General features: G+C 35.6%; 1 protein-coding gene across 1 annotated transcript in view; it reads right to left on the minus strand.

Moving 5' to 3' along the window:
- Positions 1 to 12,587, minus strand: part of ADAMTS19 (ADAM metallopeptidase with thrombospondin type 1 motif 19) — a 124,903-nt gene that overhangs the window by 76,157 nt on the left and 36,159 nt on the right. Inside the window, exon 7 of the mRNA XM_041401130.1 lies at positions 4,662 to 4,705. Within this exon, the coding sequence (XP_041257064.1) occupies positions 4,662 to 4,705 (44 nt within the window). The remainder of the gene's footprint in view (positions 1 to 4,661; positions 4,706 to 12,587) is intronic.

A 12,587-nucleotide genomic window follows, 5' to 3' on the forward strand; every position in this document is an offset into this window, starting at 1 on the left:
TCTAAGCATTCTTCCTGCACTTCTATCTGCAAGACTGACTTTACTCTGCTATGTACAGAGCAGTACCTATGCATAGTTTCCATGTTCCATCCTACATGGTAGTAATCCTGGCCCACACCCCAGTCTCAGCTTTACCTGTCTTGTGGAAACACCTGTTTCCAAAAATGCACATCAACATTAGGACATACCATAAATGACAGGCTCTGGGATTTTTGGATTCCTGTTTGCCTTGACTGTTCAGAAACCTTCCTATACCCTGCAAGTGACAAGCATCATTTTAGAATATTTCCATGCCTGTAACACTGCACTCTAAGAACTCTCTAGTACAGTGCTTCCACAGAAGACACTAGCTAGCAGCAAAAAACAAATCTAATCTAAAAGAAATACGCCTTAGAGTCTCACAATCTTCATTGCTGAAGTGGAAACGTAGACAAGAGGAAGGGAAATTAAAATGTGCATACACTTGCTTCAAGAAATAGTCTTTCTGTGTTTACTTGTAAGCCTACTTGTTGAGAAAATATCTGTTGATTTCAGCAAGAAAATATCTGTTTATTTTCCCCTCTTTAAGGTTTTTGCAATATCCCAATAACAGTTTTCCCTATAAATCATTGCTCATCTCAGTTACTTCAATATGATAATACCAGAAGAGTTACACACAAGAACATGCATGTATAGCATGTGCAATCTCCAGCTTGCATTTTGTGCTGATTCTATTGCAATGGACTTCTCTGGAAACCAACAATTGAAGTACTTCTTAATTTTTTTTAGAAACTCACTGGGATGTCTACACTCATAATTTCACCAGTCATCAGCCCAAGAAAAAGAACAACAATCCAAATCGCCAAAAATTCAAAAGGCAGCTTCCTCCAACTAAGTTAACAAAACTTGCTTGTGGGAGAAAAATGCTATGATCCCAAAACCCAACTGTCTTCTGGGGTAAAGGAACCTTGGACAATTACATATTGAATATAATCTTTTCATTATATAAATTGAATTTAATTTTTATAAAAACATCTTGATATTTTTCTACCCTCAGAGAAATCCTCTGTTGTAATCGTAGGATGTCCCTGATGATCATACTGAAAAATAAGGTCTGAAACCTCTCTTTAAACTATAGACAAACTGAGAGAATCAAGGGAGCAGTATGATATGAGCACTTCTGTGCAGGAATAAGGGAGAGAAAGCATACAAATGAGCAGAACAGGAGGGGCAAAAAGAATAAAGAATGCTGCAGCCAACCAACCAACCAAGCAGAGGAAACCCAAGAACACTTGGATCTGGTCAATTTTCAGCCTAAAACAATTGCTTTGTAGATCTCCACCCAGAATGAATTTGACAGTGGCTGCAACCACTGAAAATGCTGAAATCAGAATAGCTTTGCAGAAATCAATTGACCTGGGCTGACTGATACCACACAAGAGTCTAGCTTAATGTTACACAGAAACATGGGATTAGATAAGGAAGGCAATTATCTGAGTTACTCTGGATTTACACTATGAAATAAGAAAGTAGACCGTCATCTTCCTGGGTACAGCAAAGATTTCCAAACATTTCTAGCAATAGAGAAATACTTAATATTGAAAGGCATAAAATAAATACATTCTACTTCCTAAATTTCAAGACACTTTGGGGAAATCAAATAAAATGCCTGAAATCATTCCTCTGTTTCTGTCTACTTTGCAAAATTATAAAATATGAAGTATTAATATGAAGTACTGAGATAGTTGGATGGGATCTTAAAGATCATCAAGTTCCACCCCCCCTGCTGTGAGCAGGGACATCTTTCACTAGATCAAGTTGCTCAGGGGCCCATCCTACCTGGCCTTGAGCTCCCACAACTTCTCTGGGTAACCAGTTCCAGCGCTTCACCACCCTCTGAGTAAAGAATGTCTTACCTACACCTAATCTACACCTGACCTCTTTCAGTTTAAAAACATTTCCCCTTGTGCTGACAGTATCTGGCTCCATAAAAAAACCCTTCTTCCTTCTTTTTGCAAGTCCCCTTCAGGTACTGGAGGGCCACAATGAGGTCTCCCCAAAGCCTTCTCTTCTCCATGATGCTTGGTCTACAAGATAGACATTTTTTTTTCCCTAAGAATGAAACTTTTTGACAACCAATGCAAATAATGTTTTTTATCACTATAGAAAAAAAATCTTGCATTTTTCCACCTCAATTGCGTTTATCAAGGAATATTTAGAAGATTATCAACACATATTTTGTTCAAAATCATTAATGAAATATATTTCAGTGCATTTCTAGGGAGTTTTGTCATATGGCTTTGATTTTGAGTAAACATTTTTTTCTGTTTAACAGAGCTCTTGATTAATTATACCAATGGTTAGTTTAAACCATTAAATCTTCATATAAATCACTGCTATTTTAAGAGACAATGAAAAAGAACTTTTTGAAGAGTACATAAATTCTTTACTTTCTGTAGAACAAGACTGGAAGTACAGAAAAGAGTGTTATTGCCACGTAAATACATGAGAACTTTTTCTACATAACTGAATACTGGTGCTTTCTCTCTCTGGCTTGATAGCATACTCATGTCCAGTCCAAAAACTGAGAGTCTTGGCATGTAATGACTAAACAATAAATCCAGTATTTGTCTGCTTAGTATCCATCACTGCAAAGAACTATTATTCAACATGACAACCCTTTCCAATAATGAAGTCTGTCCTATACATGCTCCCTTCTCATAACTTTCATTTCTGGATTGCCCAGGTGCTACAAAGATCACCTTGACTGCCTCACATTCCTACACAGTTATATTAATATTTCAGAGAGAATTGCTTTATTCCTCTCTTTATGGAAGAGAAAAGTCTGTACTGTGCATTCTTCTGGACTTTTTGAGAGGGGGGAAGGTGAAGCAAGGTCTGGACACTGTATACGACATTAGCGTTTCTCATTTACCATCTTTAGCAAATTCTGTCATTTACAGCATGTGATACATCCCTGGAATGTACTGTCTCTTTTTGCCTATAAATTTGTTGCATGAATATAGGAAGATCAAACTGCCCTTCAATTCCTTTCAACAAACTTTTACTCATGATCTAATCTAAAATCTTTTGGTTTTCCTAGGGTGAAAAACAAAGTCAGAGTACATACCAAAATGAAACAACTTTCTACGTGTACTTTCAAAAATTTGGCATTATAGACCTGTTAGCCTTAAAATAATTGACATAATATATCCCTGACAGTAAGGTAACTTTAAAAATTCTCTTCAAGAGCAATGTGCAATGTTTTTCAACACTTCCTTAGATGAGTTCCAGAATGATGGTAGACAAGACCCTCAAAAAATTATCTTCTAAACAGTGAGCATGAACCCACAGTAGTCTAACTATTTATGGAAGAAATGATGCCCTACATTTATGGAAAGGCACTATATTCACCTGGGGAAATAATGACTGACATTTAAAAATAAATGATGAAACACAGGGAAAACAATGACTTTTGCTTTTGCTGCACCTATATGGAAAGAACTGTACATACAAACTGTGGCTCAGTTCCTCCAAACAATAATGGGAAATTCCACAACACCCAATCCACAACATACCAGATCATTCAGTCAAGGTCTCTACTTAATGTTGCCTATAATATTAAGACAATTTTAAGTTAAAATTCTTTACTTCCTGTGCTCTTGACAATTAATAGACTGCCACATTTTCGAGCTTCATCCTAGCTTGTTCACCACAGAACTATTACTGATACTTGAGTAAGTTTAATCTTATTCAATTCAAAATTCTGTGGATGAATTCAGAGACAAATAGCTCTCCTACTACCTACAAGCTTTGGCAAAAGAAAAAACATTGTTCAGGAAAAATCCTTTAATATATTCACTTCAATTATGAAATTCAGGAAGAAGCCCATCCTGATTTAGATACATTGGAAGTACTCCAGATTTAAATTTCAGTTTAGGTCAACATAAAATGATGAATAAAATGTGACTTCTTGTCACATTGCTTCCTCTTTCAGCTGTAAGTAAACATTTTTGCACCTGTAAGTCAAAAATAAATGCCTCCAAACAAGTAACACTCATACAGAATTCACCTAAGACCAATATATCAATTAGTGAAAGAACACTATGAACTCTTAATTATTTACTGCTGTGAAACACATTACATTCTTATTTATAAGGTTTTTCTATTGGTAGCCATCCCACAGATAAACTCACATACACTTGGGATACATCAGTAAAAGAAAAAAGAATAGCAAGTGGTGAGATAATACATTTTACATTAGAATTCTCCTCAAACCTTTGCAACTGAAAGGAAAAAAAATCATAAATACAAAAAAAAAAATTATACATATATTCACACCAAAGATAAATCCATTCCATAAAAAAAGAATCATAAACACAATTTCTTACCTTCATCTTCAAAATTAAAAATAGTAAAATAATTTTCTATTAGTCAGTGAGACTAAAAAGAAGTTTTAAAGTTTGATTATCAAAGAGATAGAAATATTGTACTAAAACACAGTATTTTACTAGGAGCACCAATCTAACAGCATTATTAGCATTTAATATATATTTTGAATTTTAGCTAGTTACTTATTTCCATCGCTGATTTTGCTGTCATCTTTTAGCTTCACATTTCTATTACACAAAACTAATTTTATTATGTAGTTTATACACAGTCTCTTATGTTTATTTACTTACCAACAGTATCACATGGTTCATCCTTATGTACACAGAAATCCTTCCTAGAATCGGGGGTGAAAGAAAAAATGTTAAGCAAGTCAAGCTGTTAGTCGTTAACAACTGTGTAACCTATTTAGAAACAATTTTTACGGCTCAGTGAATAAATACAGAACACCATTATCTCAACAAAGAGCAAGAGGAAGCAAAGGCAGGGATTACACAGATCACTTAAACTCCTGCTTATTCTCAGAGCAAATTTAAGAGAAGTCAGGTGACAAAACAGGTACAGTATATACAAATTGCATTGCACCTCATTTCCAAGTTCTTTTGGGTTTGTGGGGTTTTTTTTCCTTTTTCTGTAAGTATCTTGAAAAGTAACAAGTCTAAATCTAGCCTTCCTACCATTCAAAATGAAGACGTTTCAGTGATTTACATAAGATTCAAACGCAGAGTTTAGATCAGTAATAGAATCAGAAAGCTTTTATTCTAGCAAATCAATGGTTAAAATCACTAATAGGAATATTACAAGAAGAATTTCTGCTAGGGCATCCCCTTATAGTAGTGGAAGACTTATAAAAATTAACTACCTTATCTCCAACACCCATTTTAGTCCAGTCATAGGTCTCCAAATGAGACTCCTCTATTGCATAAAGGAGTTAAATATTTCAACTGTGTCTCAAACATCTGCTTGGGATTCATTTTGATTTCACACATATTTTACTTCTTCTCAGTGATACAGTACAAGTTATTAAAAGAGCAAAAGGAAAACTGCTTTTTACTGGAGTATTTATAAGTAATGTTAATTTGTTATTTTACTATTTTAAAAAAAACCTGCTGAGGTATGCATGAATTGGGGAGGTTGGGAGGGAACCAATGGGGAAAAAAACAACAAAAGAACCTCAGATATAGCAATCCCACAAACAAAGAAGTTCTGGTTTTCTGCTGTGCCACAGCATAAGGGTCTCTGTTTTTAGGGAGAGACCATATGAATCAGAGAAATTTAGCTCTTACATTCTGCCTATGATGGTTCACATATAAGACACATAGATTGATAATGATAAAGATATACATACAGAGAAACACCCATTTTCCAGGAACAAAATGGGAATTGTTTGGTGCTTGAAATGAAACATACTGACACTTATTTTTTTACAAAGTGTATCTACTCCAAGAGCTGTTTCTTTGTTTCGCACAGAGTATTTCTACATAGGGATTTAGACCCAAAAGCAATTTCTAGAGTTTGGCAAATTTCTGACAGTTGTTAAGGGCCACACAGATAGATAAATAGGGGTTAAATAGCTTTTAATTAACCAGTCACCACTACCAGATAATTCCATAGAAGAGAAGAAGAAAGTCTGGGAACACACTCAAAAGGGCCCTGGAAACTGAGCAAAAGGTGATGACCAAGAAACTATAATCAGACACAGAAGAAAGTTATTTTATTTTTTCAAACCTGCAAGAAACTGCATTAATGCACTGGGATGTAACACAGTTCTTTGTTTTGTGCTATGTGACACAAGGGACTTATTGTCTTATTGTCTGTTAAGCAACATGACAGAATGATTAGAAATATGGGATTTGAGGTGAAGCAAGAGAACATGCGTAAAGACAATCTAAGGACATTGATTGCCTTCCACACACACCCACCCAACCACCATAAAATTGATTTATGTAATAATAAGTGTAAAAAAAAATTAAAACAAAGAAAAGAGAAAATAAATAGGTCATACTTTCAACAGTAAAAGAATGCCACGTTACATTTTAAAACTGCCAATATCCAAGAGATTTCTGCTCATGTAATAGCTTTCTTCTCATATACTTACTGAGCTGTTTTTCTTTTGTTTTCATTTCTTGGCTGAATCTGACTATGATTATGTTGTGCATTCAGGGTTTCATTATGGGACTTGGGGGAAATGGTACTGCTATGATTTGGCAAGAGGGAAATACAGTAAACCATTCCTAGTTCCCGACTTACATTGAAGGAATGTAATGCCTCCTTTAATTTCCAGGAATACGAATGCATTACATACATAGGTTCCTTAGTAAAGATTTACAGTTCTAGCTAAACCCGCCAGTGACTCTCACAAAAATAAAGCACACCACTAAGCCCTCAGACAGATTATTTGCCTTCCTCCTTCTCATCTTTTCTCTCAGAACCAAGATATTAAAATTACTGCTGCAGCATATAGAAGCTGTCATGGCACCAGCTGGTAACTGAGTCTATCAATGAAAGCAATAAGTGGTTAAAGCCCACCTACTCCAAGCAGTAAGCAGCACATAATGTCCATTACTCTAAATGGTTACTTTCATACACATGGAAGAGAAAACAGGTCCTTACTCAAGCGAAGGAAAGGAGGAGCTTTCACACTATTTATGCCGAATTCTGCACTTGAATGAATTGGCTAACTCCAGAAAAGGATTCTAAGCAAGGACAGATAACCGCTACTGCATTGTTTCAGAAAATGTTTAGTTAGTAGATTTTAGTTCATTACATATAGCATTAGGAAAGACCTTCACAGCATACAAAGGCAACTTAATTTCTAAATACAAAGTATCTCAGTACATTGTCTTCATTAAAATAAATCCTGATGTGTAGGTGGTAAGCACAACATAAGACAAAAGAACAATAAAGGAAGACTAAATTAAAATCCAGACTTATTTTTTGTGAATTATTTCCAGTAATTTATCATTTTAGAAAAATTTAATACTTGTTTTTGGCAAGCCAAAATATTCAAAAGATCTATTTTTTACTCAGGTTGGTGTATCATTTCTTTCTATGTGCTAGATTGGAGAAAAGAAGAAAAAGGAGAGGTAACAGATTATACCAGTCTACCAGATCTTCATTCTGGTTTCACTCTACTCCAATTTCTCTAATGTTTGTATTTCTGAAACATGTAGGTAGCTTGAATGACAGCAGAAGTTAGACTGCCGTTTCAAGCAGTCTAACTTCTGCTGTTATTGATTCCAGGGTTTACAACATTTTTGAAGCTTATTGTTTAAGTAGTAAGTTTCATCAAATCATAAGATTTTCATATGGAATAGTTGCAATTAATGGTACTTGTGGCAAGTGGCATTATCATCAAATTGCAAATGCCTTCACCTCCATTGTGCAAAGTGAATAACTACAACGATGAAGATGTTCTTGTCTCTTCACGTAAAAGGACATTCTGAAATAATTCTCACATATAAACCAAGCACACATGTACTAATTAATAAATGTACTTTTAAGGACAGTAATTAAATTTAAAATTATTTTATGTTATTGAACCACAAGAAAAATTACTTATTTACTATTAATTTGGGAATTTAAATAAATGGAAAATGGTACTAGTGTAAATGGTATTTCAGAAACTGTTTATTATTTTGAGCACAAATCTGAAAGGCACCAATATGTACTGGTCAGTGTATTTTAGGAAAAACAGGAAATAATATATTTAATTATTTCAAATGGTTAACACATCACTTAGGCTCTGTAAAGCTGAATTGAGATAAAAAGGGTGATATAAATAATCATATTATTATTATTGTATTATAAAGCTCACATTTCAGCCAGACTGAAAATGAACAGTTTGGAAGTGTGATAAGTAAACAAAGAGCTGAATTGAATGTATCATTAACATATTGAAAAAGAGACAGTGTAGTTAGGAACCCAAGGAAGGTGCTTTTGAGGGGAGTCTAACGAGACTTAGCATTAGCATTAAACAACAATGCAGAAGAAAACACAAAAGCATTCCGGGTAAAGTTTAAAAATTAAATGAGTTCTGATAGATACACATAGGAATCAAGACAGATCAAATTTTATAGACAACTCATTTGAGTAAATTTTCTTCTAGTGTAGCCTTAAGTGGCCTCCCAACCTGATCACATGAAACAACAAAAATGAGTATTTGGAAACAAGCAGTAGAAAGAAACAGCATCCCTGGATAAAGATATAGGAAAATATCAAAATGACACCACTACCTCTGTTCACACAATATAGTGGTCAGTTTTGGTGCTTATGCTTGAAAAAAAGTGGGAAAGGTCTGGAAAGAAATGAGAGAACAATTACATAGAGTAACCTCTGTAAATTACTCTGAGACAAAGAGCTGTGACTTCAGCAGAGCCTACCAGTGTTTTCATAGGGAGGAGTTTTCCAACAGATTTCAGCAACAAAGGGTAGAAAGTGTATGGTTGAAAGCTGAAGTATGAAAAATTAGAAATAAGTCCAACTGTCCATTCAGTAAGTAAATAACTGTGCCAATAATCAACTGCTAAACAGTTAATCTTCCTTTCTTTCAAATTTTGTCTAAGACTTGCCTACCTTTCTTAATCACCAGGAAATTAAAATGTAAAAATAACTGTCTAAATTTTATGCTTGGGCCTTGCACTAGATATTCGGAGATTTAAAATTCAGTTTAAGTCCATGCATTCCTACGGAACAGACCCGTACTAGTGAATGGAACATACGTAGCCTAATTATTAGAGCTTGAAAGAGTAAACCTGCAGCAAAAGGTAAATTCATGCATATTTTTCCCACACCCATTATTACAAGCATTATCACTTCACAGACACAAACATCTTAAAAATGAAAAAACCAAAAGTGCATAAGATGACAAAATCAGTGGGATTTTTCAAAATACACAAAGTAAAAATACAGGACTTCAATTTTACAGGAGATTCTGGCTCAAAAAAAAAAAAAAGTACAAAACTTTTTAGTTAAATATGCTCTTTTCAGGTTTCCCTACTTTCTTCTGCATCTGCAATCCTATTACTAAATAATTAGCAGAAGGGCCACATGAGATTCTCATGAACTTCCTTGATGCCTGCTGGTAGTGTCAAATAAACCAAATTAGCAAGAGAGTTGATAAATTGAGTACCAAATGATAAAGAGAGTTGGCAGTCACAGTGATGAAGACAAAATTAAGAATAATCTTGTCTCTCACCGTGCATTTGCAAGAATTCACTTTTCTAAAGCTGAAATCCACTAGGAGTTTAAGGACAGCAGTAGCAGTTTAATAACCCAATCTCTATCTTTATATGCTTCAGCAATTTTGACTGCCAAACACACCAGGCTTTTGGGGTGACCCTGTAATATCACTTTCATTTATGCAGGGATCTTTCACAGTCCTCCTCCTCTGACTTTCTTGAGGATTTATTTTTGGTTCAGAAAGGTAATAAAAATCAAAGTCAGAAAAATAACTGCATTTCTTCTGTTCATTGGAAGGTAATAGGAGCATTTTAAAAAATCATGTCCAAGCTTTGGAAAGAGTTCTGGATGGTTGAAACTATTGGAAGTGAAACAATATTTACGAAATCTAAGTGCTGTTTATGCCATTAGATACTTTTTAGAACAAGGCACTTTCTTACAGTGAAAGTCCCTAACAGCACTGTTTCAATTATGAAACACCCAGGTCAAGGAGATCTCAGATACTGAAGATCAGTAGGAATAAATGGCTGATGCACACTATCAACATGGAGTATCACTACCTGATGAACATGAGGAATCAGAGGTCTACTTTCTGTCATAAAGACACGAGAAAACATCAGTTCTGAGAAGGAGAATAAAGAACTTGGTATTTTTCTGTATTATTTTTCCCACACTTTTTCTACAAACCACTGTGACACAACAGATTGACCAATGCACTGGAAAAGCAGCAAAATACATAATTTTGTGAAGTGAAGGTAAATTCTGCCTCATTCTTGTAACCACACGTTTGTACACTTCAAGGCTTTCATTACCTAATTTGTAATAGAGTCTATATAAGAGCTTAAGCTCCATCACAGAACAACTGGGAATTCCACAGGCCTTTTCCTGCATTATTTTCAGTTACCTCATTCAGGTCAAGCAACCTGTGCAGATAGGAATTGGTAATGTCATCTCAGGGGCCACCAAAATCAGGGCTTGTCTCTGCACATTCAGACCCTGTAACTTAAAAGGCAAGGAGGATGTTGATGCAACATGCTGCACTTTTTCCTCAGAGAAAAGTCCTGATACTATCTAAAAAGTAACTGTGCCAATTTATAACTGTGAATACAGTAAAACTTACCTGATAAAACAGGTAGTTTTATCAAGACAGTCCTTAAAATACTTTTTACCTTATCACATATATCCAACCTCCATAGAAATCTTTTCTAAATAGATTACAAACTCTTTCTCCCTTTCTTCTACTTCATGGCAGCATACTTTAAACAGGATTTCATTTCATCAAAATAAGCCAATTTAAAGAGAAACTAAACAAAAACTGAGATCATTAAATAGGGCCAAAGTAAATTGAAATGAATTGGTAGCAGATACGCATCATTACAGTCTAGCTGGGCAGCAGAGAAACTGTGGGGAGAAGCTGGTTTTGCTTTCCTCTTTACAGTACAAATGCAAAAATAAGTTTTGAAAAAGTATTTTTTTTCCTGAAAAGTCTATGATGGCCCTTTGGCTGCTGAACACCAATCTCTACAACATCCACACTGCACTCTTTGTACTTAGGCATTAAAAATTAGCTCTGCAGAACACTCAATACTTCATTTCTAACTCTTTTGGTTACTACACAAAACTGGCATGTGAAAGCACACAGGAAACCTTTTACAAAGAACTCTTGCTGTTCTATTATCATGTGAGACAAAAGAGGAGATGTGGCAACTTTTAGGAGGGTGGCCACAGAATGTGTTGGATACCCAAAACTTTACACATTTACTCAAAAAATACCAAGCAGTTGCTGTTCATCTGTATAAACAAAATAATTTCTCTCAATAAGCAGACCTGCTGTCCAAATGGAAGTTGTGACAAAGGAGCTTGTTCCCTGTTTGCAAAACAGAATGAAACTCTGAATTAACAAAACACATGTGTAGAGCCACACATGGTGTTAGCTATACCATAAACCTGATGATGTGTAGAGGTAGCCTGGATTAGCAAAACATTCCCAGTCAGAAAATTGCCCTGGTATGATTTATTAGCAGCTAAAGCAACTCTCAGGTGGAAGGCAGTACAGTCTAGAGAATAATACCACTGAAAAATAAAAACGTCAGAAGAAGAGATCTTTCATTTCTGGCTCCAGCCATAACCTACTATCTGACATCTAACCAAACACTCTCTACTTCAAATTCCTTAAAATTGATCACAGACTTAAGCAAAAAAATTGTATTTAAACTGACAGATAAAAAATGGTAGACAATTCTGGAGCAAATCCAAACAAGAAACATGAAAACAATCAGAAGGTTGGAGCATCTCTCTTATGAAGACATGCTAAGACAGTTTGGGTTGATCAGCCTGGAAAAGAGTGGAGCTCTTTTTACAGCCTTCCAGCACCTAAAGCAGACCTACAAGAAGACTGGAGAGGAACTTTTTACAGGTGCACGTAGTGACAGGACAAAAGGAATGGCATTAAACTGAAATTGGCAAGATTTATATCAGATGCAGGCAAGAAATTCTTTACTGTAAAGGTGTGAGACGCTGGCCCAGGTTACCCAGAGAAGCTATGAATGCCCCATTCCCGGAAATTCTAAAGGCCAGATTGGATGGGGCTTTGATCAATCTGCTCTAATACAAAATATCCCTGCCCATGTGGTAGGGGGTTTGGAACTAGATCATCTTTAAGGTCCATTCCAACCCAAACAATTCTACAAATCTATGAAAACAGAATATCATCATTGCAAAGCAGAAAAGCATCCTAACATATGATCAGACCTTTACAAAGCTTTTTTACCATTAGAATCAGAGAATCCCAGAATTTTTAGGGTTGGAAGGGCCTTCTGGAGATCATCCAGTCCAATCCTCCTGTCAAGGCACCTGGAGCAAGTGACACAGGAACATTTCCCAGTGGGGTGTAAATGTCTCCAGAGAGGAAGATTCCATGACCTCCCTGTGCAGCCTGTTCCCATGCTCTGAACAAAGAAGTTTTTCCTCATGTTGAGGCGGAATTTCTTGTGTCTTGGTTATGGCCATTGCTCCTTGAACTGTCGCTGGGCACCACT

Source organism: Onychostruthus taczanowskii, unplaced genomic scaffold (genome assembly GCF_017590055.1).
Source record: "Onychostruthus taczanowskii isolate IOZ18803 unplaced genomic scaffold, ASM1759005v1 scaffold186, whole genome shotgun sequence".
Lineage (NCBI taxonomy): Eukaryota > Metazoa > Chordata > Aves > Passeriformes > Passeridae > Onychostruthus > Onychostruthus taczanowskii.